The 27,852-nt window shown below is 43.2% G+C and overlaps 7 protein-coding genes across 8 annotated transcripts; 4 read left to right on the plus strand and 3 right to left on the minus strand.

Annotated features, from left to right (window-relative positions):
* The first annotated feature begins 259 nt into the window (after positions 1–259).
* On the plus strand, positions 260–1,899 carry LOC108656310 (uncharacterized). The gene is made up of 2 exons (XM_018108338.3): positions 260–663; positions 1,298–1,899. Exons 1-2 carry the CDS (start codon positions 475–477, stop codon positions 1,595–1,597), a joined length of 489 nt encoding a protein of 162 aa, XP_017963827.1. The 5' UTR covers positions 260–474; the 3' UTR covers positions 1,598–1,899.
* Positions 1,654–6,163, minus strand: AMPKalpha (AMP-activated protein kinase alpha subunit). Its single transcript, XM_018108323.3, has 2 exons — positions 5,435–6,163; positions 1,654–4,508 (listed from the first exon to the last, which is right to left on the minus strand). The coding sequence occupies exons 1-2, from the start codon at positions 5,711–5,713 to the stop codon at positions 3,036–3,038; spliced, it is 1,752 nt and encodes a 583-aa protein (XP_017963812.1). The 5' UTR covers positions 5,714–6,163; the 3' UTR covers positions 1,654–3,035.
* On the minus strand, positions 6,099–10,284 carry LOC149090526 (uncharacterized). Its single transcript, XM_089265016.1, has one exon. It carries the CDS (start codon positions 10,281–10,283, stop codon positions 8,622–8,624), a length of 1,662 nt encoding a protein of 553 aa, XP_089121142.1. The 5' UTR covers position 10,284; the 3' UTR covers positions 6,099–8,621.
* On the minus strand, positions 10,198–15,228 carry ssx (sister-of-Sex-lethal). Of its 2 annotated transcripts, XM_018108336.3 has the most exons (7): positions 14,968–15,228; positions 13,731–13,842; positions 12,831–13,640; positions 12,479–12,586; positions 12,168–12,349; positions 10,957–11,480; positions 10,198–10,858 (listed from the first exon to the last, which is right to left on the minus strand). In XM_018108336.3, exons 2-7 carry the CDS (start codon positions 13,815–13,817, stop codon positions 10,842–10,844), a joined length of 1,728 nt encoding a protein of 575 aa, XP_017963825.2. In that variant the 5' UTR covers positions 13,818–13,842; positions 14,968–15,228; the 3' UTR covers positions 10,198–10,841. The 2 variants fall into 2 exon arrangements, with proteins under 2 accessions (XP_017963825.2, XP_089121141.1); XM_089265015.1 differs by having other exon boundaries at positions 10,198–11,480.
* Positions 15,229–15,658: 430 nt separating this feature from the next.
* On the plus strand, positions 15,659–17,573 carry LOC149090527 (uncharacterized). Its single transcript, XM_089264554.1, has 2 exons — positions 15,659–16,383; positions 16,449–17,573. The coding sequence occupies exons 1-2, from the start codon at positions 16,369–16,371 to the stop codon at positions 17,403–17,405; spliced, it is 972 nt and encodes a 323-aa protein (XP_089120680.1). The 5' UTR covers positions 15,659–16,368; the 3' UTR covers positions 17,406–17,573.
* Positions 17,574–20,247: 2,674 nt separating this feature from the next.
* LOC149090528 (uncharacterized) lies at positions 20,248–20,772 on the plus strand. The gene has a single exon (XM_089263517.1). It carries the CDS (start codon positions 20,248–20,250, stop codon positions 20,770–20,772), a length of 525 nt encoding a protein of 174 aa, XP_089119643.1.
* Positions 20,773–25,280: 4,508 nt separating this feature from the next.
* On the plus strand, positions 25,281–27,444 carry LOC108656300 (uncharacterized). Its single transcript, XM_089264232.1, has 2 exons — positions 25,281–25,612; positions 25,801–27,444. Exons 1-2 carry the CDS (start codon positions 25,601–25,603, stop codon positions 27,298–27,300), a joined length of 1,512 nt encoding a protein of 503 aa, XP_089120358.1. The 5' UTR covers positions 25,281–25,600; the 3' UTR covers positions 27,301–27,444.
* Positions 27,445–27,852: the final 408 nt, after the last annotated feature.

Raw genomic sequence — 27,852 nt, forward strand, 5'->3', positions numbered from 1 at the left:
CAGACAAGTGCTGTCAAATGCAGAAATTTGGGGTGGCCACATTTATTTTAAGCCACACAACCAGTCAGTTCTCTAACACAAATTCCACGAAATTTGGGTGACATAAATCTTTTTTTCATAGTAATTGACACTTTTTAATATAATTTTGTTATTTTTATTAAAATATTTGCTGATTTGATTTTATTAATTTGCATTTCGAAAAATGCTGCGCTTCCATGTGCATTAAAATAGTATTGTTAAGCCATCTGGCAGCACTCGGTACGCAAATAGCCATGCCAGACAGTCGAATAGCCACCCGCTCCACCGCCTGCAGACATAAAGAAAAACAGAGGTGAATAATTGGACATTTATTTATCTTATCGCTGCATCTTGAAAATCTCGGACCAGGACTATAGCTCGAGTCCACATAAGAGAAAACACGCCGTTAGCACCTCTTTTACAACAAACACACATTGCAATACAACAATAATAACAATGCTAAAAATCGCAGCGGAGGGAATTGCGCCACGCCTGGCGGCCTGTTGTCTTATCAACAGCAGTGCCCAGAGTAGCTGTCAACGGATAGCGCCACAGGCGGCCAAAGCCACACAGAAATACCTCTCACAATCACAGATGCACTACAAAAAGCTGGTGATAAAGGATCACTACGAGTTTGATCAAAAGGTGAGCCACAGCAACCAACTGCCTCTATTTACATTTGTATACACTTGCACACACACACACACACACACTCACACATATGCATACATAAGCATATGGATGCAAGTGTTGCTGTAGCATTATGCAATGCTTTATTTGACTGGTTGTTGCCTATTTGGCGTACGTGAGCAGTCCCGGCCGTAACCCATGACGCATTTCGGCTATTTGTGCGCGCCGTATACAATATGATACCCTGTAAACAAATTGCTGGCAACAGTGTCGACTCGTTGGACATCGCAAATGTACCAAAAATTGTACCTTTTCACAAATTCATAAGTAGTTGCCACATCGCCGACAAATATCCCAAAATGGTATTTTATTTATTAGGCGAAAATAAAGTACCGTCTGGAATATTTGTATTGTAAAATTACTTAAATTTGGTATATTATGTATAGTCATGTAATACAGGGTATTTGCTAGTCTACTCTTGCCCCGCACTTAGCTTGGCTTGTACGTATGCGCGTGTATGCAAATAAGGTAGAACCACTCGAATTGACTAGCCAAAATACATAAATACATAAAATGTGAAAGGTTTGTTTCTGTTGTTAGTTTTTTCTTTTTGAAATCTAAACTTTGTTTTCTTTTTATCTGTTCGCAGGTCATCAACAGCGACAATCCGGTGATAGTGAATTTCCATGCGGAATGGTGCGATCCATGCAAAATACTGACACCCAAGATGTTGGAGCTGTTGGAGAACTCGAATGAAATCGATTTAGCCATTATCGATGTAGAGGCCAATTTGGATTTGGTGGAAACGTTCGAGGTGAAGGCCGTGCCAGCGGTTCTGGCCTTTCGCAACGGCGTCGTTGTAGACAAGTTCATTGGCCTGGTGGACGCCAACAGCATAGAGACGCTTATCGACAAACTAAAGCGCAAGCAGCAGCAGAAGAATCAGTAGAGCTCCAATTGGAGCAGCAGCAGCAGCAGCAGCATCTTTTTTGTTTTAAGATAATATATTGTATTTGCGGCCTTATGAATTTAATTGGTGCACGGTACGGCACGTCGCGGCATGGCGGGGTTTACGGCAGGGCACACACACCATACTCCATACACCACACTATAGTAATTATGATAATGATGCGATTGATTGATGAATTGATAATGAGAACATGTCTAACGAAAACTTAGCCATTAAGCAATGCTCAATAAATCTTGTACAGTCAAAAGTAGCCAAAGCTTCTGTTAGTTATGGCCATGAAACTCTCAGTTTATATATATATATATACATATGTATGCACTCGATGGATATAGAATCATTGAAAGACTTGTAAATATGCTACAATTTTTAAAGAACTGCTTTACGACGAGATTTCTATAAGTTTCTAAACTCAGGATAGTTCGTTTCAAATAACCCGTCTATGGGGTTTGTTCTGTATATATCTATTCTGTATATATCTAAAAGATAGAACTCAGGCTTGAAAAACTTATTTTGCTATTTCCAATGTGCCTATATATTTATATATATATATATATTATATAGATTTTAGATATATATATATATATATTTTAGCATCTCGAATATGCGATGAAAGTATCTGTCAGATACTATATGCACCATATAGTTAATGGGTACTATAAGGAATACTACCAATATTATTTATACAAATAAAAAAGAGATGCAAAATAATCGAATCCGATTTGCAGGCAGCTCATGCTCTAATGTACATATAGATAGATGTATTCGTATGGAAATATTGTATATTGTATATATATTTTGTTGCACTTTTCATCTCTTATCTTATTACAGTTAGAGTAACAAATTTGCTGTTTGCATTTGTGTAACTTTAGCTGTGCCTTGGGCCACATCTAGCAGAAGTACGGGGAGTGGGAAAACACCTTGAATACAATTTGTGTGTGTGTGTGTCGTTGTTGACTTTTGATACAGTAGTTATTACAATGTATGTATATATTAATATAGATCAAATGTAAAATTGACAAAAAGAAATACAAAATATATTAAAAAAAAATAAAAACGAACAAACTTAAGCATTATCAACATGAAAAATTTTGGTTTTGCTTTGCTTAACAATTTGCTAGGTTTTGGGGAGTTGCGGGGTAGGCAGGTAAAGGGGGGATTAGAGGGATATATATTTATATATATAATAATAATAATAATAATATATTAACATGGCAAAGCTACAAATCTCGCTTTCGCTCGCTCTCTCTCTCTCTCTTTCTCTCTCTCTCTCTCTCTCTTTCTCTCTCTCTCTCTCTTTCTCTGTCTCTCTGACTCTCGCACTCTTCCCTTGCATTTGCCATATCTCATAATTGTGTAGGCGTTTGTGTATTTTAAACAAATTTTCTTTCCTTTTTTTTTTTTTGGGTAGGCGTGGCCGTTAGCGCGCCAGCTGTATGATGAGTGCGGCGCACATCTCGAAGAACTCCATCGTATGATGTCCAGTGGGCTGCACTGGCATCGTGCCACCAACACTCAATGGCGGCGGCGTTAGGCTCTCCATGATCACATCGTCGCCCTGTTCGACCTCGTCGTTGGTCAGTGATTTGAAATCGAGCAGATAGCTCTTGGGATCCACCTGGTAGAGCTGCAGCGACATCTTTGAATATTTGCCAGTCTTCACGTTCTGGCGCCGGACACGCACATGATACGGATTGATGATCTTCCACTCGTAGTTGAGGGCCTTCATGGCGCGATACACCTCGAGCATGATGTCGTTCGGCTTGCTCTGCGATCGTATGCCCAGATGCCATTTGGCACGCTTGATCGGTGTACCGCCGCGTGCTGTCTTCTCCGGGAAGGCGGCTCCGCCCGTATTCTGCACGGACATGGCCAGCTGGCGTTCACGCATTGGGGCAATGCGTTCGGGATGTGGTCGTATGGTGGGCGTAGCACTGCTTCCCAGGCCGCTGGGCGTGGCTGTGCCAGAGCTGGCCGCTGTGCCGCCACCGATGGTGACAGTGGCGCCGCCTCCCTGTGCGCCCGACTCCTGGCCACCCGAGCGCTGCTCATGCGGCGAATGGGCCGAGGGTGGTGGCGGCGAGCCGGCCACAAAGAAATTGTTAATCTCACTTATCTGAGTGGCCGCATCGTCCGCAAAGCGCTTGTTGTCAATGATCAGATGGTAGGCGATGGCCAGCTGGTCGTGCGGATCGCCACTGAGCAGGGAGTTGTGCACCTCGGACTCCTTGACGCCGAACTTGGTGCAGACCTCGGCCACGGCGTACGTGTCGATGACGTTCGAGTCCTGCTCAATGGACGAGGGGAAGAGATAGGCGGGCAGATCCTTCTGGAACCACTCGTGCTTCTTGATCTCCTCGATGGTGGCACGCTTCAGCGGATCCACCTGCAGCATCTGGCACACCAGATTCACCACCTGCTTGTTCAGGTACTCCGGTATGGGAAAGATGCCCGATTTGATTTTGCGAAACAGCGACGGCACATGCTCATCATCGAACGGCAGTGTGCCGCAGAGCAGCGCGTACAGGATGACACCACATGACCAGATGTCCACCTCCGGTCCGGCATACAGTTTGCCCGATATCACTTCGGGCGCCGCATAGTTCGGTGAGCCGCAAGACGTGCGCAAGAACTCGCCGTCGAGCATCATGTTGGACAGGCCAAAGTCGGCGATCTTCACGTGCATATTGTGATCGAGCAGCAAATTCTCTGGCTTCAGATCTCGATGCACTATCATGTGCCTGTGGCAGTAGTCCACGCCCGATATGATCTGCTGGAAGAAGCGACGCGCCTGATGCTCCTGCAGCTTGCCATGCTTAACAATATAATCGAATAGCTCTCCGCCGCTCACATATTCCATGATCATGAATATATCCGATGGTGTGGAGATGACCTAGATAAGTAGAAAGTGTGTGTGAGAGAGAGAGAGAGATCAGATTGGAATCACTGAAACACATGGGATTCTGGGACGAAGCTTGCTATCATTAGTAAATTGAATCAGTCAAGCAACCATCCAATCAATCAGTTTTTCAATGAAAGCTAAGTCAATCAATATGTAAACTCACTGTCAATCACCATCAATCGCTGACTATCACTGACAGTCAGGCCTCTACTCAATTGCCCAAACAATTCAGTCTATCTACATATATATAAAGCATATACATATAAATATGTATATAATTAATGAGAATATCAATAGCTAATATTCACTGTTATTATTTATGCCATATATACATACATATTTACAAATTGATTACAAACTCTAAAATGGAAAATTAAACAAGCTGTTAAATCAAGTGTCAGATTCGATTCCATTCATAAATGAAAGAAAATATGCTCTTTGCTTCGAAAATTAATTGCCTCAGATTTGTTTACTTCCAGCTAATTATTTTCCACAGCTTTTAGAATTCTGATAACATTTCATTTTCTTGATAAACATGTATTTATGTATATTCCAGCGGCTACAGTTTAAGAGTCGTTGACAATATGAAGCCGATCTGTCGATACAAGCGTTACAGTTGGGAAGCCATGCATGATCAAACATTTTACGCACATTTCCTTATTCCTCTCTGCTTAACGCGTAACTTTTACAGTTTTAGAAGCTATTTCTAAGTACAGTTTTAAGCGAACTGCTAATGTACTAAATTCCCAGATCACAGTTTGAAGACTATCGACATTTACAGCTCTAAGGATATTTTGGCGTTACAGTTGGAGAGTCAATGCTTAAGAGCAAAACAGTTTGCGAGAGTCCACCTGACGTTACAGTTTTAGAGTAAACGGCAAGGAGTGGGTGGAATGGGATTGGGGTATATTACTCACCTGGTATAGCTTGATGATGTGCGGATGCCGGAAGAGTTTCAAGTTTTGGATTTCACGTTTGATTTTGGACACCACATCGAGGCTCTTGATCTTTTGACGATTGAGAATCTTGACGGCGACCTTCAGCCGTGTGATCTGATGCTCGCCGATCTTCACCTTGCCAAAGGTGCCTGTGCCGAGCGTCGCTCCCAGCAGATAGTGGCCAATCTTGACAAGCGGCTGGGCGCCGGAGTTGGAAGCAGCGGCCGCCTCAGCGGCAGCGGCCCTCGACTGTGGCATCTTGGGATGCAGCAGCGGCAGCAACAGCGGTGTTTATCAATGTGTGAATTTGTCGTCGTCGTCTTCGTAATCGTTATCGTTATGATTCCCGATGCAATTGGATGGCAATTGTCCTCCTATGGTAAATTGGGATTGTATTCCGATTGTCCCGCCGTTTTTCACAAAATAGGCAAGGTCGTCAGCGCACAGTTTTTTATTGCGTATTCTGTTTTCAGAGGCATTGGCAAAAATATGTTGTTGGCCCTCGTCTAGCCGACGGACTGCGTTGCGTTGTCTCCTATTGAACGCACTCGCTGCGTCTGTTATTAGCCTAGCACTCGCGCATATATTATATAGCCGTCAAAATCCAGTCACGTTTATAGTTTTGTGTTTGCTGGTCCTGCTATTGTTTTTTTCTCTTTCGTTGCGTTAGTTGCCTTCGTTAATTGCCTTTATTGGAATGTGTGCTGGTATTTTCCACACGGTATTTTCCACTGGCTGACAGTGTGCCCATATGCACGCAACGATTGAGTGGCAGCACTGACTGGCCTGTTATCAACAGATTATGTCTATGTTACTTAACATAACAGCGCGCAATGTGCGCGAAATTTTAAAAGGAGATAACCAAACTTCATTATGAAAAGCATCGAATAAGAAAATTTGTTGTTTAGTTTGTTGCTTGAAACACATTTATTACACATACTTTTAGTAGGTTTCGTTTTGACACATGCAAAAGAATACATACATCAAATCTTGTCATGTTTGCATTCGAATAGAAAACAAAGTTTTCCTTCCTTTGCTATAGGGACATCAATATTCGCTTGTAAATAAAGTGTATTGTATACAATTACATATTGCATATATGTATATATATATATAACCTGTAGAAAGTTCATCTTGTTCTATGCAGCCGCTGCTAATTACAAATTTTGCCTATGCACAATATATATATATATAAATAAATATATATATATATATAGATATAGGGAAAAAAAAAATTTGCTTTGCTTATTATCCAAGTTCATATAACATACATTAATTACACTTAGAGAGGTACAAGCAATGAAGTACCTATTACTTAGTTCTTTTGTAAACCCCATTGACATGACTACCATTATGTATGTATATTTCTTTCTAATATATATACATATATATATATATATATATATATATATATATATATATATATATATATATATATGTATATCTAGCTAACTCTTTTTATCCATGCTTGCTGTCTCGCTCATTTGTATGCGCTATGCGGACGCCATTTTGTTCTCTCGCCTCCATTTTGGTATAAAAAGTTCGTTCTATGTACAATAGTTGTTTTAAAGCCTTATTTATAAATTTTTGTTGCTTACAGTTTTTTTTATTTTTCCGTAGTTTTTCGTTTTTTATTATTAATTTTTTATTAAAATTTAGTCTGGGATTTTTGAAAAAAAAAAGGATCTTAACTATTTGTTTTAATGCTATTAGACTAGTTTTTAAATAATTCAAAAAAAAAAAAAAAAATAGTCAGTATATCAAATTTTTACACCTCTCATCAAATTTAGGTTGGTTTTATTTCTACTTATATATATGTGTATATATATATATATAGAATTGCTGTCTGCTCACCTTCTTAACAAATTCGTAAGTTCAAATTCATCGATCAGGATCAGCATTTGTTAAAAATCCTTTTTTGTATATACATATATATAGACATTTCTATATGTGTATATATATATATATATAGTATTTGCGTACATCAAAATAAATCAATATCTCTATATATAATAATATATATTGATGTATATACAATAATTTAAATACGTGCATACATAAATATATGTATATATATATATATATATATATATATATATATATATAGATGTATAATTATATTTAACAGTTTTACTCTAGTTGGTTTTTTTTGCATTCGAAATTGCATTTTTTATTTTTTGTCGTTTTTTCCATACAAATTCATAGCAATTGGTATGCGTGTATGTGTGTGTTCCTATTCGTCTTTGTGTTTGTGTGTGGTTGTGTGTGTGTGTGTGTGTTGGGCTTTCACAATTTTACAGCCAGGTGCGCACATTTGCTACAAAACAAAATTCGTTTTAGTTAGCTGAATTTCAACAAAATTATAAATTTTTATATCAATTGCTAAACAATATCAAAATAAGTGTGTGTAATTATGTGTGTGTGTGTGTGTAAGTGTATATGTGTGTAAGTGTGTATGTGTGTGTGTCTATACATTATCTTTTAAGCTCGTGTGTAAACGTATTTGCTTTGCATTCAGTTTATCTATCTTGTGTGTATTCTGTTTTTTCTGCTCTTCTGATCCTCTGGCTTCTCGCTTCTTGCCAATTGCTATATTGAGTTCAGTTTCTTGATATACACACATTCCGATATATATATATATAGTTCAATGTATATATATATACACACACATATGTGGTTAAATAGATATATAAATATACACATTTATATATATATATATATGAATTGGTTTCACATGCCCTTCATTCCAGGCGTATCTCTTATTACAGCCACATCTTGTAAAATGTTTTCATTTAGTTCATTTCCATTTCTTGACATTGTTTTGCATTCTCTTATGTCAATGTATATTTATATATATCTAAATATATATATATATTTGAAGGTATATATATATGTATATATCTTCATATATAAGTATTCGTATCTGTATATATAATCTGTATCGTATTTCTATAGTTTGGTTTTCCTTACATTCAGCATTTAGATTCATTTTGGTTTCAACACAAACAACAATTACAGCAACAACTATAACAACAATCCTTATACTAGACACATAGAAAATAATCACTATTTGCACTTGAAATTTCTTCGCCCGACTTCCTTTTACATATATATATATATATACAGGTATCTCTGTTTACTTAGTGTCTTCACGTGTGACACTATTTTATTGCAACTTTTCCTCAGCCGTTGTCCCATCTACGACTTCTGTCGCAGCATTCTCAGTTTCCGTTTCCTTTTGCACTTCTCCTTCTAGCTCATCCTCTGCTCTTGACTCTGCCTCTGTTTCTGGTATTGTCTCACTTCCGGCTTCTGCCACGTCGTCCGCTTCCTCTTCCTCTTCCTCTTCTGCTTCTGTTCGCTCTTCTTCATCAGTTTCGGTCTGTGACTCCTCTTCTGCTGCCGCTTCTGCTTGCACTCTCGCCCGCGCCTCTGCCTGTGCCCGCGCATGCGCATGCGCCTGTGTATGCGCCTGCGCGATCGCATAGGCTGCCGCCTGCGTCTGCGCTAAGGCAGCAGCAGCTGCTGCTGCGGCGGCCGCTGTTACCGCCACCTCGCCGGGTGAGGCACATTTGTATTCGACATAGACCATGCCCATTGCACACATCTGACTCGCATCGTGATCATAGTTAACAAAGCTATTCACAATGCTTGCGTTCGCGTAATTATAGTAACCGCCATACATCGCAGTGGTTGTTGTTGTTGTGGTTGTAGTCGTCGTCGTTGTTGTTGTTGGCCACGCTTGGGGCACGAACTGGGCGGGAACTAGGGCATAGGGTGTGGGAACCAAATAGCCATTGCTATCCAGTGCGTAAACGGGCCGCAAAGCGCAGGCGGGCACAGGCAGCAGCTGGATGGATTGTGGTGGTGGTGGTGATTGAGGTGGAAGCTGTTCCTCTGGTAACGTTGGTGGTGTTAGTTGTTGTTGTTGAGGAAATTGGTGCTCATGGAACGGTTCAGGTTCAGGTTGCATGGGTTGTTGCAGTTGCAGCATTTGCTCTAGTTGTTGTGGCAGCTGTTCCAAGTCCTGTTGCAGCAGCAGCTGTTGGTGCTGTTGCATTGGCAATACCTGTTGCAGCAATTGTTGTTGTGGCAGCATTTCCTGGGTTACCATTTGCCATCCGCTTGGCTGTAACAGTTGCTGTTGTGGAACAAACAATTGTTGGTGCTGCGACAATTGTTGCTGTGTAACAAACAATTGTTGCTCTGGAACAAACAATTCATGTTGCTGTTGTTGCGGCAATTGTTCCAGTGGCATAAATACTTCTTCTTCTTGCGACAATTCTTGCTGCTGCTGTGGCAATTGTTGTTGTTGCCGTTGCGGCAATTGTTCCTGCGGAACAAATAATTGTTGCAAACGCTCGTACAGCTCTTCGGGTGGAGTTTGATCCGGATGCAACTGTGACTGTCGCTGTCGTTGCGGCAATTGTTGATGTTGCCGTAAAGCATTTAGCTGGCGTCGCTGTTGCTGCGGAAGATATTGCTGTCGTTGTTGCTGCGGCAAGTATTGCTGTCGATGCTGCTGCTGTTGCTGTGAAAATTGTTGTCGATGGGATTGCTGTGGCCGTTGTTGTGGCCATTGTTGTGGTGTCTGTTGTTGTCGGAATCGTTGCTGTTGTAGTCCAGAATATATGTTGGCGGTGGAATTTCTGTATTCGTTTGTATCACTTGTGCTTGCTGTTGTTGTTGCCAAAGTTGTTCTGGCTGTTGCTGTTGCAACAGTAGTTGTTGTCACTGTTGCAGTTATTGTGATAGTAGTTGCTGTTGTTACAGGTGAAGCTGTTGTTTGTGTTACCGTTACAGCTTCGTCTGCTGCTTTAATATTCATCGTTGCACTTGTTGTAGTTAGTGCTGCAGCTGCAGCAGTTGCTGCTGTTGTTGTAACTGCTGTCGATGCATTGCTATTGCTGTCTAATGTAAAAATTGTTGTTCTTGTTGTTGTTGTTGTTGTATTAGTGTTTGTTGTTGCTGTTGTTGCAGATGCTGATGCTGCTGATGATGAGGTTGTTGTTGCTGTTGTTGTTGTGGTGATAGTTGAATTACTGTATTTGAAGTTACTGTTGTTGTTGTTGTTGATGCTGCCAGTGCTGTTGTTGTTGGGTTGTTGTTGGCCAGTGCCGCCGCCGCCGCCGCCGCCGTTGCCGTTGTGGCTGTGGCTGTTGTTGGTGCTGTTGCTGCTGCTGCTGCTGCCGACGACGTGGGAGCCGGTGCAGTTACAACTGCAACGCTTCTGCCGACGCACAGCTAGCGTTGCTGCTGCTGATGTTGCTGGTGGCGGAGCAACGGCAGGCAACGACGCTGCTGCTGCTGCTGCTGCTGCTGCAGCCGCTCTGCTTGTGGTCGGGGCATTGGCATTATAGTGATTGGCAATGGCAGCATGAACACTTCACCTGTGTGATGCAGCTAATATTGTGTAAAGAAATTAATTTTGATTTAAATAAATTTCTGTGCATGGTTATATGGATGCGGTTTTTGAGATCGTGTTGTTCTATTTGATCTACCTCTGTGTGCCATATTGTGGTGATAGCCGCCGACGCCGCCGCCGACAACCCCGCCAACGCCATGCATCGGCTGTGGGAGACCGACACCGACACCGACACCAACGCCAACGCCGACACCGACACCCATTCCGCCGCCACCTCCGTGCGGATGATGATGCAACTGTTGCATGTGATGGTGTGGCGGTGGTGGCAAACTGTGATGTTGCTGATGATGATGATGCTGTTGCTGCTGATGATGATGGTGTTGTGGATGGTGCTGCTGATGGTGCTGCTGCTGCTGTTGGTGGTGCATCTGCTGTGGATGATGCGGCACCTGCTGCTGCTGCATATGACCGCCCATGTGATGCGGCAGCGGTGGCTGCTGTCCCATATGCGGACCACCGCCAATTTGCGACATAAACTGTGCAGCCTTTGCCTTGCCATGCTCCTCAGCCAGGCGCACCCAAATCGGCTGTGAGCCGCCCTCCGGCACGGTGTTGTTGAGCGCCTTGATGGCTTCCTGTGCTTCCTCGCGCTTATTATAACTGCATGGATGGAAATAAACAGAGCATGAGTATACGAATAGCAAAGAATAAGGCGAAAGAATTGATGAATTTACTGCCTGCCAGCCAGATGAGTCAACTTTTGTTGGTTGTTCGGGAGGTGTACGACTATTTGAATCTGATTTTGTAGCTAGACACATAGAGGAGACTTAATAGATATGCATATTTGTTTTCATTATTGATTAGTTGAAAGAAAGTCAAGTGGTGCATGCTCTAATCTTTAGCTCATTCAGTCCATGAGATCAATGCATTTAGACTTAAGGATAGATAGACTTTTAGCTTTATCGGAATCGGAACAGATATAGTTTATGTAGTAATGCCTGATTCAAAGAATTTAAGGAATGGTAAACCAAGAAGAGGAGTGCTACTGTTACAAACTTTTGGTATAATTGATTAACTGATTGATGAGCAACTTGCTTGGGCATAAGGGCAATACTAAACTATTATTTATTTACTGAAATCTCATTGTTTGCAAATATCCTAATCTCTATAATCTAAATATGCAAATATTTGACAGTATATAAGTCAATAAGAAAACTTTTCATCAATACAACAATACAATAATAAAGAACAATACAATTATGATGTGTGTATAGATTACAATTATAATATCTATGTATTATATATATACATATATGGAGCATCTGCATATTATCGTATGTGGCTTACCGTACAAATGCTACGCCTCGTGGACGACCGGTTAGTTTATCCCGCAAGATGTTACTTTGGACGATCAGACCGTATGGCGAAAATATTCTATCCAGCTGATCATCGTTAATGTTGCGGGACAGATTGATCACGTACAGGTTGGTGTCCTTGATCGATTGCCCGCCAGGTCGTGCATATGAAACCTAAGAGGAGAACACACATTTCATTAGCATTCATTTGCATCTAAATCAATTATACAAAACTAAACAACATTTCAATTCAATAACTGAATGATTGTGTTTTTCTTTTTTTTGTGTTGCAGTTGGACGCACCTTCAAGCGCTTATTACGCACATAAAATCCATTAAATCTTTGAATTGCCTCCTCAGAGTCAGCCTCCGAGCTGTAATCAACGAAGCCGTAGCCAAAACTGTATCCCGTCTGTAAAAAGGAGATGGAAAATTATTAGTTTCTGTTTTTTTTTTTTTTTTTTTTTGTATGCAATGAAGTGCATGCGTGTGCATGCGTGTGTGTGTGTGTGTATAACAATGTGTGAGAAGGACAAGCATAGACAATGGCCCGGGCACTAGGCACCAGGTACACATTATTTGATGTGCAGCTACTTTGCCACCCCCACCCACTGCTGCCACCGAGCGTAGCCACATCGTTGACTCCCTTGGCTCACCTTATAGTCACGCATAATTTTGCATGTATTGATGGGGCCGCAACTGCTGAATAAAGCGAATAACTCACGATCTGTCATATCCTGTGGTAAATAGTTTATGATCAGATTCGTAGCGCTTGTGCGATCCTCAGCAGCGTTGGCGGCGGCAGTGGCTGATGCCGCAGTTCCGCTGGTGTTGCTCTGTTTGTTCTGCTGCTGTTGTTGTTGTTGACGATGTTGCATCTGTGGCTGTTGGCGATGCTGTATTTGCTGCTTATGTTGGTTGTGTTGTTTCTGCTGCTGCTGCTGTTGTTGTTGTTGTTGCTGCTGCTGCTGCTGCTGTTGTTGTTGCTGCTGCTGTTGTTGTTGTTGCTGCCTTTGCAGTTGTTTCTGTAGCAACTGTTGACGTTGCAGTTGTTTTTCTTGGAGTTGTTGTTGCAGCTGTCGTTTCTTCTGCTGTCGAAGTTTGTATGCTTCTTCGTCTTCCGACGATTCATCCGACGAATCTTCCATATTCTGGGAACTTGCCTGCTGCTGCATGTTCGAGTTCTGATTGTTCTTAATATCTGTAACGGTCGATTGTTTCTTATCAGCAGGGTCTTCATCCTCTGTTTTGTCGTCCTCTTCTTCGTCGTCTTCCTCGTCGTCCTCTTCATCGTCGTCTTCGTTTTCGTTATCGTTTTCATTATCGTCCTCATCGTCGTCCTCATCACTGTCGTCATTGCCACCAGTCTCAGCATTGCCACCAGTCCCGTCATCATCATCGCTGGACGCATCCATTTCCTCGCCATCCTCCTGGCTATCACGTTCCAGCACTACATCCTCTGAATCCTATTGGGTATGAAAATAAAAACATTTATAGTTGTACATATATGTATGTATGCATGAATGTGTGTGATTTTGGAAATTTTCGCCACTTACTTTTTCTTCAATATCTGATGATCCTTCTTCGTCGTCGTCTTCTTCTTTATATTTCGCCCTTTGCTGTTTATTGTCCGGTTTGGGCATGATTTCAAATCAATGTTGAACCCACCTTGAATATATATATAGAATATATCAACTTTTATATTTTCCTGCACGTTTTGTATAGCTTTCTTGTGGCCTGAAATCTACAATCTACAACGATTTCGTTTTCAATGTCTCTCATGAAATGGTCACAATGAAATGAAACAATTCCTAAGTGCAAATGTAGACCGACACTGACAAATCACAATTGGAAAATAAAATGAATGTGAAAAACAAAGTGTGCCCTGAAAATTGTTTCAATCTGCAGCCGAGCTGCAAGAACGAAGTGCTTCGGCTCGATGCGATGCAAGACTGATGTGCTTTGTTGTTCGGACGTCACTGTGACAGGACAGAGTCGAGTGCAGGCATTTTATGTACGTTGAAGCCATTTTGCAAGGCTTCGTGTGTGCTCGTCGTCGCTCATGTCTCGAGCTCAATTGCTCGATTGCTCGGCATCCGGGACTCACGAACACACATCCGGGGACTGGCCTGGGCCTGGGCCTAGGCCAAGGCTGGGCCTCGTGCACCGTGCCAGTTTAGCGAACGACCAGACGGCGTGTCGCGACGACCGCAACCGAATGGAATGCAGCAGCAACGCCAGCGGCAGCTAGAACTGAAGAGGTAATCAAATTCGGCTGCTGTTACTGTGGCTGCTGCTGCTGCCTTTCGGGCTTAGAAACAACGCCGATTGCACTTTTGCGCATGTATGCGTTACTCCTCTCCTCTTACACACGCGCGCCTCCTCGCACTCTCTTTTTCTTACACTTTGAATTTGTGTTTGTTTGTGTGCATGTGTGAGTGTGTGTGGATATGTGTTGGTACATACCACTATATGTATGCCCCTCTGTACACTTGTGGCGTTTTAAAACACTAAATTAACAAATTTATGACACAACTACATTCAAATGGGGCGCAAATGTAAAACTATTGCGTGGAAGCGGCACCAAGAGTCTAACAGAAAAAAAAATTACACCAACACATAAATTGACGGCACACACACACACACACGAGCGCACAGCTAGTCTTCGCGGTGAAAAAAATTTTATATGTACATATTTCCAAGCCGTGGCCAGCATTATAAAAAAACAAAATAAAAACCACGCTACCTCCTTTATGTAGAGCAGCCTTTTTAATTAAAAATAGTTGTACTTACTTGGGCTATACACTTGCACTTATTGAAAATTTTATTTTTAATTTGCACTTCTTCCCGTAAACGCTTTCAAAGCGGCGACTTCACAGCAATGTAGTTAGCATGTAAAAAAGATGTACATCGATAGGTAAACTTTAGCGATAACTTCAAGACGATACTTTCCAAGGTATCGCTGCTTATTTTGGAACGCGATATTGCTCATATCGATACGTGTTTGGTGTTTTTCTGTTGTGCTTGTTTGTATTGTGTTTGAACGTAAATGAAAATGAATGAGGTGTTGAGCAAGGAAAATCTATACAATAACTAAATGATGTAGCGTTTGAACAAATGTTGTAAAAAATTGTTGTGTAAAATACTAAAACATGACAGCATAGCATAAATTAGCCCCATTTGTCAATCGATAATTTGGTATTATTTTATGCATAAAACGCCAAAAAGCAAAAATACCAGCAAAGGAAATATTTTGGCAATTGGGAAATTTTAAATTGGGTTTGAATATTATTTGTCTAATCAGCCAGAACGGTTTTATTTAGCATGAATATACACATGTGATGGCATTAATATATTATATGCCATTTGTTACAGCCACACCACTACCAGCTATTGATTTTATTGATTTTTCCATTACCACTTCAATCAGGGGGCTTAGAAACTTTCTATACATATGCATGTATATAAAGTAGGCGCTGCCGCAATGAGTTTGGCATTGAAATATTTTGCTGGTCCACTTGAAATTGTGGTTGTTGTTGTAGCTATTGTTAGTTATATGTTGCACCAATTATAGTTCACCCACGCGCCTATCATTTAAAAATCATCGATTACGATTGTGTAACGTCTTTACGCACGCCGAAGAAAAAAGGAAAGAAAACAAAAATTGAAAAGTAAAAGTGCTGCCCACGCATGTGAATCTTGTCGTTAAGCTGGCAAAGTAATCGTTATCGATGTTTGAATTCTAACTGAATGAAATGAAATGCAGTTGCTAGCGCAATTGTTGTTGGCTGTTGCATTTCCGGCTACAAATGGGCCAAATGCAAATGTCTTGAATGGCAAGAAAGAAAGCCATTTCACACGTCTGCCACGGTCATGGCCAAGCAGTAGACGCCAAATTGTCGCGTAGTTACACGAGAAATAAAGCGAAAATCTGCAGCACACATTGCGATTAAGCAGACACGCAGATACCCAAACGTATAAATAATTAATTTCGTTGCTATTGTTATTGTTTTTGTGACACACTTTGTAGTAACAAAGCGTGATTCAATTGCTCACTCACACACACTCAGTCAAATCTTGACCATTGATGATAAATTCACAGCACTATAAAAACTATTGTCGCACTCGCTTGTCTAGCCATTGTTTACGCAGCATTCAGCAAGCACCAGACCAGACCAAAAGGATACAGACAATATGAAGCCGAGCACTGTGAGTAGTTAGACGCGTTGCATGCGCGTGCCGTGGAGCGGATATAACTCTTTGCCATTTGACAGGGTATTTGGGGCATCGCCTTGACAGCTCTGCTAGCCTGCACGCCCAGCCTGGCCGTTGTCCATGGCATACAGCCGCTGAGCGCTGGGCCTGCTCTGGCCAGCGCCGGGCACGGCAATGGCTATCGCTATAATGGACCCGCTCACAAATACCTGCCACCGGCCAGCGAGCTAACCACTGAGGCCATCACCACCACCGGCCATTGGCAGCCCAATCCTGTGCAGCAGCCCGCTCAGCAGCTCCCCTTCGAGCACACCTACGACAGCAGCGGCAACAGCATCAGCAGCAGCAGCAGCAGCAGCAGCAACAGCATTTCCGATTACCATGGACCCTACCGCATGGAATACTATGAGCGTGCACCGATGGAACAGCGTCAACAGCAACATCAGCAGCATCAACAGCATCAGCCTCAGCAGCAGTTGAATATGAATAATTTTCAATTTGCCGCCGATAATTCAGGTGCTGCTGCTGCTGCAGCAGCTGCTCAGTTTGGGCAAGCTGTCGGTCTATCTGCTGGCGCGCAGCATGATCGCCGTCTGGAGTCTGGTCAGCGAGGTGCTCAGCTGATTGGCCAGGCGCTGCCCGAACGCTATCAGCGACAGCCCTTCGCACAGCCCTCGTCCAGCTATTTGCAAATGCAATCGCATTCGTACGAGCTGCCGCCCAGCTACAGCGTGCACAGGGAGTGGTACGAGCAGGAGGCAAAGCCGCAGCCGCAACAGCAGCAGACTAGCTACTATGAGCAAGAGCAACAGCAACAGCAACAGTTGCTGATACAACAGCAACAGCAACAGCAACAGTTGCTGATACAACAGCAACAGCAGCAGCAACAGTTGCTGCCACAGGTGCATCATCATTTCGACTACTCACAGCAGTTGAGCTCTTTCCATGACCACGCCCACACACAAAACGCCCACGTAGCGCAGCCAAGTCGCGAGTTTCTGGCGCCCTACTACTAAGTATACCCCTCCAATGCACCCAGCTCCACTTCCTGCTCCACACTCCATCACTCCCACCCCTCTCCCCACACCCATTTGAGCTCTGCAAGTTTTATAGATTGGAGCTGCTCCAGCCCAACGCAATGAAAACATTTGCATTTGGCTTCCAAATGCATTTTTCGTATTTCATCAAGCGTCTCTATATTTTTTTTTTATTGATTTTTTTTTTTAATATTATTAAAATATAGACATATTTAATTTGAATATTTACAAGAGTATTAATATGTGAATAAAATAAAGATATTCTACTTAAAGAGCCTAAGTTGAGATTTATTTAACAAATATTCAAAATTTCTTTAAGAATTCTCAAATGGTTTAGGCAGTTGCATTTCTATAGCTATAAGGTATATACATACTTATCTTTGTTTATTTTTTTCATCACATGAGAACATTTTTTAATGAATACAAAACCAAATAAATAAATTCAATTCAATAAAAAAAAAAAAACTTTATAAAGTGAATGGATTATATTATTATCCACTGATATGAGACACTTGAAATTCGATATAATTTGATATATACAAAAAAATGGTATATATGTATATATGTATATATTCGTCCATAGGGGCGTGGAAAATCTAGTCTGTATTCCACAAGTAATCCACATATCTAAAATCATCAAATATTTCAAGAGATCAATGAAATTTTGGTAGAAATCGTTGTTCAATTCGTTGTGAAGAAAGTCTGAAATTTCGTTTAGAATTCCCAACTGGTTTTGGTCAGTCGCATTCGCTCTCGACGGCATGAATGATGTGGATGGAAAACTCTGGGCACGCACAGCTTGAGCTTTGGCTTGAGCTTGGTTGTGTGACCTTGAGCATGGCTTTAAGCAGAGCCATAAATAATCGCAGCTAATTTGATTATGCTCGTTGTTTACGGCAACATTTTCTCAGCGCAACATTTTCATGCGGAGCACTCGGGTTTCCGCATCAGACTCCAAATTCTTGCCGCTAATTGCGGGAGTTGTGTAATTTGTGAACTTGGAATTTGGCTTAAGTTGAATTCAAATCTATTTGAATAAGCGAATTAAATTTAATTTTAAGCTGGGCGTTATTTTATTTTAATTTTTTTTTTAGCTAAATAAGCTGAAAAACGCACGCGTTGAAAACGTTTTTTATTTTTTTGGGTTATTTTTTATTAAATTTTTGTAATTTAATCATTTTTTTCTCGCTTCCGTTATGCAAATTACTTCCAATTGTTGCACGTGCTTTGTAATGCGAAGAAAGGGCAGACAGGGAGAGAGTAGGAGAGCGGGAAAGCGGGAGAGTGCGAGAGAGAGCAAGCGGCGCAGAGCGTGTGCGAGAGAAGGAGAGCAAAAGTGAAGGTAAAACAAACAAAATCAAACATTTAACACCCACAGCCGCAATCGCAGCCAAACAGGAGCGGATCAGGGGAGCTGCACATTATTGGGCCCGATAGAGCAGCGGGGCGATGAATGAGTAAACAAAGCTCCCTCTTGCTATACCTTTAAAAAGGCTCCCAGTGAAAATAATTATCAATAGACACACATATATAGTATTAATACTAGATTATGATTCTAGGTCTATATATCATAAGTCTATACTTGCGCCCAGTAAGGGCGCCAAGCCGCTCCTGGTCCACAAATGCAAAACTTTCAACTTTGAGCAGCTGCAACTGGAGCAACTGCAGCAGCAAAATGCCAGGAAACCAGACAGATCCAATCAAAACGTTTATAGATCATTTGTGTTTAGCCTAATGAAAATGTGGTTCAATGGGAGAAAGTCCATCAGAGATTTGCTGAATATCTGTATAGATATTATGCAAGACCTAAACATCGGGCGTCAAGCGCTTAAATTGAAACGATTTGCGTCAAACTCAATCAGTTGGCTGGAGGGAGAGACAGGGAGTGCACGACGCACAGATACCCTCTATTAAACAGTCGATAGTTATCGACGTATGAGCAGGATCTCAGATAACTCTAACATTTAACTTGTGTAACCTATCAATTCTGCACATGAATCGATAATTATCGATTGTTCAATTCGTATAACTCTTAGTTGAGCTAGTGGAACCCATTTGGAGTGTGTGTACATGCTATATAGTAGCTGTAGCCCAAGACAGGGCATGCAAATGGCTCGATGGGCACACCCACCCACCGCCTATCCGCCCAATTGGAATTCCAATTCCATTTCCATGGATTGTTAACTCGCTCATTATGATTATAATAATCATTACCATTATCATTGGCCTAACAAATTGTTTTTTTTTTTCTCTTTCGGGTCTTGCGACACGTTTTACACAAGCGTCGAAAATAGGCTTTGAGTTGGTTTGAATAGGCCTATTATGAAGAGACAAAGAAGACTGAGGAGAGAGAGAGAGAGAGAGAGGGAGAGAGAGAGAGGGAGCTGAAGATGTGAGGACAGCGGAATCCTCTTCAAATATCTGAACTCACCCAGCAAGCTCTACCCTTTCATTTTCGATTTCCACATTTCCCGCACATCCATATCTTCAATCTATTATTCCTATGCCATCCATTTTCTTCTTCTTTCCTTCCTAGGTCGACTTTTACCCATTGCCGATGATGCAATGAGGAAGTGCATTGAACGGACTGTCGTTGAGCTCAGCCTTGCCCTCAGCTCTCTCGAGCCAAGCCCATATCCATATCCATATCCGTAGCCGTAGCCGTAGCCGTAGCCGTATCCATATCTATTTCTATTTCCATTGCCATTTCCATTTCGCACTTCCCATCTCTCACCTGGATCGCATTACAGCCGGCTCATAGGCTATTTAAGTGGGCTCGGTCACATGCCTCGCTGCAGACACGCCTCACAACTTGAACACAATGCGCGCCCTCAGCGGGCCAACTGGCGTGGCGCTTCTCCTGCTCTGGCTGGTCGAGGCGCAATCGCCGCCCTTCTACTATCACAGCTGGCTATATGCAACGCCCTGGCGGCCCCTGGTGCCGGTGCACACACAAGAACTGGATGTCCAACAGCTGAGTCTGGGCTATACGGGTCCGCAGACCTTTCCGCTTGAGGCTGGCCAGGCACAAGCGCCGACGGCTGTTCGAAGACCCATTCTGCTGGGAGTTCAGCTGCGGACGGCGGGACAGCAGTTTACGTTGCCCTTTAGACCCTCGCCCTTTGCGGGCTACAGCAACGATGTGGAGCAAGTGGAGCAAGTGGAGCAGCGACCGCAGCAGGTGGGGCAGCTGAAGCAATCGGAGCCACCTTTCTATGCTCCCGGCTATCCGCAAGCAGCGGCTGTCGTTGCCTCCCCGCTCATCGGCATGGATCAGGCGGAGCAGAAGCCCCCGCGCTATCTGTACATGGCACCGACCCATCAATATAATCTAGTTAGAAGTTAAGTTGTTACCTATTGTTATTGCTTTTGTTCTTACATTCGTTATAAAGAAAGAAAGACTTTGATCAAATCACTCGCCCTTTGCTTTCGCTTGGTGAAATTAACTCTCGTTCGACCTTGGCAACGTCTCGCTGAGCATTACGCAATCGATTTTGGGTCGCTGCGCTGCGCTGTGCCGTGGCACGAGGTCGCCGATTTGAGCATTGAAGATTGCAGATTATACGGATTCGACAATGGCATCGAGACGCCCCAAGTGGCCCGACAATTGCCTCCACTAACAGCCGCCGGGGCTCGCCTGAAGCGGAGCAAAAGTAATTGACGTAATTGCTTGGCTAGGCAAAGACACGTCGATGCGTTAACTAAACGGAAAGGCGTACCAAATAGTGGGTGCTATAACTTGGTTAATTGTTGTTGTTGTTATACTTGCATGCATTAATGTGTATCTTACTATATCAGTAATATATATAACAACAATCTGCCTACCAACTGAGGTTGGTAGTAAGAGATCTTAGAGATCTTAGAGATCGAAACCTAGATCTATTTGAAATCTAACTCTTACTGCTGATAAGATCTGCTCAGTTGGAGAGTTCTGGTGCCCCTACTGAAATGAATGAAAAGAATTCCTATATAGATCAGTCATGATTAAACTACCTGATCTATTCGCCTCTCATAATATGATCTGATATGATCAGAGCTCCTTATCAGCTTGTGCTATAGGCAAAATATCCGCAGGCAAAACTAATCGCTAGCTTCTCTCCTCTTATACATCATTTGATTCTCATAACAAACCTAAAGAAATGTCAGATACAGATAGAATTTGGAAATCCCAAACAAGTTTTATTTATATTTATTTACTGTTACAGTCAAGTCGGATTGCAATATCTCAAACTTAAGTAAATTAGGCATTCATCTGAATATCTTATGTCCTATCACATCTCCTAACCCAACGATCTGTGATCAGCTCTACAGTCCAGTTGAGGTATGGACCCCATCTATCATATATCTACTATCCAATTGAAGAGCAGTACGGATTGAGGGCATTGCGATTCAAGCGATCCTAATCTACGTAATTCGCTAATGAGCTCGATTAGTGGCATTAGCGAGCTAAGTGAAGACCTTTCGACTAGCCTCCAATTGGGAAAGAGGCCTTAAAGGCTCCATCAAAGTGTATGACTCGTAAAGCTAATTGGGTCTATTAACAGCAAATGGAAGATCATTAATTGATTGGCTGAATGATTGATAAAATGATTGACTGATCAAAGATGGCAATGCATCAATATAAGACACAACCAGGGAGCAGGCCCAAGTAACGGTTAACGGTTAACGGCTATCGTTTGTGACAAGTGGATTACGAGGCCTTGGCAAGAAATATTATTACGACATTGTCGCAAAGAGTTTAATTAAAAGGGGGAAGATTACGAGAACAGGCAACCCGAACTAAATTGTGGTTTGAAGGAAATAACAAAAACAAAAACGAAAGGCAAACACAATCTGTTACAAATTTGCAACAGCTGACAAAATAGCAACAACAACAACAACAACAGCAACAGCAACAGCAACAGCAACAGTAGCAAATGAAAACATTCATCATCAATGGCAATGACAGCAACGACAACAACAACAGTTCCACTGGTAAAGCGGTTAAATTACCGTTAACGCAGCCAGCGCCAGCAACAGAAGGACGTGGGAGAGGGAAAGGGAGAGCGGCTGCTGTGGGGTGGGGTGCGCCCTGTCATCCGCACTCACATTCATCAAAATGTTACTTGGAATTAATTGCAATTCACGCATAAGCCAAAAGACTGGGAAAGCTTGACAACAAAATAAAAACAAAACAAAAATAAAACCAAAAACCTAAATGAAATCACTAACCAGAGAACACATAGACCGGACACGTAGTGTAAAGTGTTTTGCACACTTTTTTTTTGACATTACGACCCACACCACTTCGTATTTGCTCGGCTCCTCACTTTTAGGTTCAGGCTACTAAAATATTCGAGAGCACAATCATTTTGCTTCTGGCGCTCGACCAAGATGGTCGATGGTTGAACAAAAGATCCCTCTGTGCTCAATGTTTCCCTTGCTCTCTCTCTCTCTCTCTGTGCTCTTTGCTCTCTCAAATGTGTATATGTGTGTATGCATGTGAGCACAAGCAGCAGCTCTGAGCTGCCAGCTCACGAAAATTGAAATTTCTTCGCAGCAAGAACCCATGCCTTCCCTTCTGTGTGAAGAGTATACCGAACTATTTAAACCGTTTGTCAAGCTCGTACAAAATCTGTATATGTGTTTTCGATATTATTTGTGGAAAGGGTATGAAAGCGTTGGTGCTCATAGTGAAAATGCTTTCGCGACGAGCCTGCACGCACACACTCTCCCTTGCTACATGTATTATGAGAATTTATATGTCTGTGTGCGTAGCTCTTGCTGCTTGTAGCAATTTTAGGTCCCAGCATTTGCATTTGGTTGATCTTGAGAAGTGCCTCACACTTATATGTACATATGTATGTATGTATGTATGATTGTGTGTACGCACGGGGCGCGATGCCCACAATTGTGGAATATCACTTGTAGAAGCATTTGTATGCCTATGTGCCCTTACATGTGCGTTTGTGTGTGTGCATGTGTGTAAGCATGGGACGTCAACATTGGTGTGCATGTGTGTATGCATGGGACGAGAACATTGACGTACATGTGTGTATGCATGGGACGAGAACATTGGCTGCCTACCTCAACTAAGAATTGTCTGAATGATTTTGGGTTCGAATTGAAGAGGCGCGCTTATAATTAAAGTGACAAGTGCATATGCCAATTCTTTTTAGAAGTTTTTTTTTTATTGGCATGCACCTGTATATGTATGTAACTATATGAACAGGTACAAGGGATCGAAAATCGCATCCCATTTGTATACTGAGCCAAATAAGGTACTAAACTTTTTTTTTTAATTCCTTCTGATAGCCAACCCCCGATCATTAAAATTAAATCCAGGTGCTTAAATATAAGCGCGAGTTACCCGCCAGTAACTATACTACACACATACACATACAGTATGAGTTATTCGACGGTCACAGTGCCACAAAGAATTGGCATATGCACTTGTCACTTTAGTTAATCAGCTACTTATATAAATACATACATATGTATGTATGTATAAGCGCGCCTCTTCAATTCGAGCCCAAAATCATTCAGACAATTCTTAGTTGAGGTAGGCAGCCAATGTTCTCGTCCCATGCATACACACATGCACACCAATGTTCACGTCCCATGCTTACACACATGCACACACCCAAACGCACATGTAAGGGCACATAGGCATACATCGCGCCCCGTGCGTACACACAATCATACATACATACATACATATGTACATATAAGTGTGAGGCACTTCTCAAGATCAACCAAATGCAAATGCTGGGACCTAAAATTGCTACAAGCAGCAAGAGCTACGCACACAGACATATAAATTCTCATAATACATGTAGCAAGGGAGAGTGTGTGCGTGCAGGCTCGTCGCGAAAGCATTTTCACTATGAGCACCAACGCTTTCATACCCTTTCCACAAATAATATCGAAAACACATATACAGATTTTGTACGAGCTTGACAAACGGTTTAAATAGTTCGGTATACTCTTCACACAGAAGGGAAGGCATGGGTTCTTGCTGCGAAGAAATTTCAATTTTCGTGAGCTGGCAGCTCAGAGCTGCTGCTTGTGCTCACATGCATACACACATATACACATTTGAGAGAGCAAAGAGCACAGAGAGAGAGAGAGAGAGCAAGGGAAACATTGAGCACAGAGGGATCTTTTGTTCAACCATCGACCATCTTGGTCGAGCGCCAGAAGCAAAATGATTGTGCTCTCGAATATTTTAGTAGCCTGAACCTAAAAGTGAGGAGCCGAGCAAATACGAAGTGGTGTGGGTCGTAATGTCAAAAAAAAAGTGTGCAAAACACTTTACACTACGTGTCCGGTCTATGTGTTCTCTGGTTAGTGATGAAATGAAAGACACGCACCAGCTTAAAGAGAGGGCGTGTGTGCAAGAGGGAGACAGGCACTGTGCACTGAGACATGCGATATGGCAAATGTGTCACTTGAACTTGAGGCGAACGAACGGGAGGCAATGCAACAGCCGCAATGCACAGTGGTACGTGACTGCGGCAAAACAGAATCAAATATGCAGTGAGTCGGCGTGAGTGGCAGCAAAAAGTAACTTTTGTCTTCTCAAAAAGAAAGACAAAAGCACACAACATGTAAATATATATTGTAAAACGCATCACAACTAACTAAACTTATATTTAAGTAGAATAAGCATTCATAACAGACGCAATTAATGATGCCCCACTGTGCCAAGGCAACGGTCCAGAGTCATGTCCGCCAAGCGTGCGCCACACACCGGCCCAAACAAGAGTGAGAGTGCGCGTGCGAGTGCGAGTAAGAAGAGACGGTTAGCGGTAAACCAAAGCGAAGCAAAAGCCAAAAATCGGTTTAGTTCATATGCAAAATGGGCAGCAACAAATATGCCGCGTCGAGTTGGCGCTTTTCGCATCGCCGCCGACGCCGCTGCGTCAAGTTAGCTGCGACGCCAGCGCAGACGTGCGCAATGACAAGCGATTTGCTGCAGAGGCCGCGTATAAAAGGGTTGGCCGGCGCAGAGGTCGTCAACATTCGACGCGCTGCGCTTGTGGAATAAACGCGACTTAGATCGAGCCAAAGATAGAAAGAAAGAGCTAGAGAGAGAGAGAGAGAGCAAGTGAACGAAAGGATATAAAAAGATCAGCCCAGCATTTGCTGAGCTTTAATTTTTTGTTTGGTATTTTTTGACGTGCACCCCGAAAATGCAGTTCGCTGTAAGTGTTGTGAAACGACAAATGAAATTTAAATAATGTACTAACGCGTTTAATCCTTGAAAAGTATTTAGAGATTTATACCAAATACCGCAACTGTTGTTGCGCACTGATCACATAAATTTCTAAACGCTTTGCCGAATTTGCAATACAAATTAAAAATGAAAAATTTCAATTTCACTTTAATGCAGTTTTCGCGCGCGCTTTTCATCTGCGCTTTGTGCGCCTTTGCCGCCGCCAAGCAGCCACAGCAGCAGCAGCAGCCGCAGCCGCAGCAGCAGCCGTTGCAACAGCCGCAGCAAAAACAAGTCCAGTCCACCAAGCTGAAGCGCGATGCTGGCTTGAGCTTCGGCAGCGGCCTCTATCATGGGCCCTCACACAAATATTTGCCGCCCGCTGCCAGCTCGGTCGGCTATGAGAGCACCTATGCCCAGTTGCATGGCAATGGGCTGGCCGCCAGCAGCGGCTTTGACTTTGCCAGCCTTGACACGGACAGCAGCCATCAGGGCCCGCTTCATCATCATCATCAGCAGCCGCAGCTGCCTCATCATCATCATCCCTATCACAGTCATCAGCAGCATCATCATTACAGCCATCAGCCGCACACATATCAATCACTAGGCTCTTACCATGGTCATGGACGTCCCGTGTACATTAGCTCCTCGAGCCTGGCTGGCGGAGCTGCCGCTGGCCCTGGTCCCAGCTATCATCAGCGTCCGCCCAAGGTGGAGACCTACATTGTGCACACCAGCAACGGCGGCGGCGGCGGCAGCAGCAGCGGGGCTCATGGCTTTGGCCAACAGGGTCATGGTGGTTACAAGTACTCGGGCCATGGCGGTGCCTCTAGCTACCTGAGCCTGCTGGGCGGCGGCTCGCACAAGCAGCATGGCGGCAGCAGCACCACCTATTTGCTGACCACGCCCAGCTACAGTAGCAGCAGCAGCAGCAGCGGAAGCTTGGGCAGCAACAGCCTCAGCCTTGGCAGTCTCGGCAGCCTCGGCAGCGGAGCATCCTCCCATGGCATCAGCTTTGGTCATGGCCATCCACTTAGTCTGAGCAGCAGTAGCATCGGCGGCAGCGGCGGCGGCGTCGGCGGCAGCAGCCACGGCTTGAGCTTTGCGCCCGCTTTGGATCATGAACAGCATTTGGGCTACAACTATGAGGCGCCCAGCCTGCAGCACTATGCCAAGCAGCCGCTGAACAGCTACGGCGTGCCGCTGCTGGCTGGCTATGAGCACGGCCAGCCGGAGGAGGAGCATCAGCAGCAGCAGCAGGTGCATCACGATGAGCAACAGCTGCCGGCGGAGAAGAGCCACACGGAGCAGCAGACACCGGCCTATGCGATCGGCCACAAGGGTCTGGGCCACTTCAGCTATACGGCCAGCAAGCCGCTGGCCCTCAACACGGACATCCATCAGCACGAGGATCAGAACGAGCTGGTCGCTGAGCTGGCCAAGGCGCCGTTCAAGCCCAGCGCCTTCCTTGGCGCCAAGCACGAGTCGAGTCTGGGTTATTCTGACTATGCCACGCCCACCACACAGTATTTGCAACCGCCCACGGCAACGGGCTACGATTATGCGGCTCCGGGTCCGTCGGTCCTCTACGGCGCGCCTGGCCAGTCTGGTGACTCGGCCACGCCCATCTTCGAGCCCGACTCCACCTATTTGCCGCCCACGCACAACTACCACTAAATTATTCACAACTATTTATAATATCTCATTCTATATATATCTATATATATCTCTGATTTTTTTTTTATATATTATATTCATGTAGAGTTTATCTAAGTTTATGCCAAATGGAGCGCTCGTCCAATAAAAGCAATTTGAAACATAGCCACGCCCCCTCTCACTTTGACTCTGGTTTTCAGACTTTCAATCGATCTCTTTAGCATGCGCAGCTCATCAAAGTCGGATGTATATATATATATATATAGAAAGATAGATATATACATATATACATATTTGATTTGGGGTTTTCTCAATCCGTTTCGCTTTTTATTTTGAAAGCGTGTGAAGTCGCTGGAGTCGCATGTGGAGCAAGTGCGAGAAATTATTGAAACGCTAACGGAATGGCCAATTAGACAAATTCACTGAACGCATTACATCCGAATGGCATCCGTGTGGAATACGTGAAATACGCTTTCGACTGAAAGTGCAAATCGAACGAGTGTGGCGCGTCTTTAATCTAATTTCCAAATCAAATTGGCGAATAACTGGACGTATTTATCGCTAGTTCTTTAA

The sequence above is a fragment of the Drosophila navojoa genome, chromosome X, assembly GCF_054131105.1.
Source record: "Drosophila navojoa isolate 15081-1374.11 chromosome X, UAZ_NAV_1.0, whole genome shotgun sequence".
Taxonomy (NCBI): Eukaryota; Metazoa; Arthropoda; class Insecta; order Diptera; family Drosophilidae; genus Drosophila; species Drosophila navojoa.

What these genes read in the sequence shown, in the direction of transcription:
- LOC108656310 (XM_018108338.3), top strand. Translation starts at nt 475, where the DNA reads ATGCTAAAAATCGCAGCGGAGGGAATTGCGCCACGCCTGGCGGCCTGT. An exon ending in ACTACGAGTTTGATCAAAAG is followed by an intron (nt 664 to 1,297) that starts GTGAGCCACAGC and finishes ATCTGTTCGCAG; the next exon opens with GTCATCAACAGCGACAATCC.
- AMPKalpha (XM_018108323.3), bottom strand. Translation starts at nt 5,713, where the DNA reads ATGCCACAGTCGAGGGCCGCTGCCGCTGAGGCGGCCGCTGCTTCCAAC. An exon ending in ACATCATCAAGCTATACCAG is followed by an intron (nt 4,509 to 5,434) that starts GTGAGTAATATA and finishes CTACTTATCTAG; the next exon opens with GTCATCTCCACACCATCGGA.
- LOC149090526 (XM_089265016.1), bottom strand. Translation starts at nt 10,283, where the DNA reads ATGAATATTAAAGCAGCAGACGAAGCTGTAACGGTAACACAAACAACA.
- ssx (XM_089265015.1), bottom strand. Translation starts at nt 13,817, where the DNA reads ATGCCCAAACCGGACAATAAACAGCAAAGGGCGAAATATAAAGAAGAA. An exon ending in CATCAGATATTGAAGAAAAA is followed by an intron (nt 13,641 to 13,730) that starts GTAAGTGGCGAA and finishes CATACCCAATAG; the next exon opens with GATTCAGAGGATGTAGTGCT. An exon ending in TGCGTAATAAGCGCTTGAAG is followed by an intron (nt 12,350 to 12,478) that starts GTGCGTCCAACT and finishes TTCTCCTCTTAG; the next exon opens with GTTTCATATGCACGACCTGG.
- LOC149090528 (XM_089263517.1), top strand. Translation starts at nt 20,248, where the DNA reads ATGCGCGCCCTCAGCGGGCCAACTGGCGTGGCGCTTCTCCTGCTCTGG.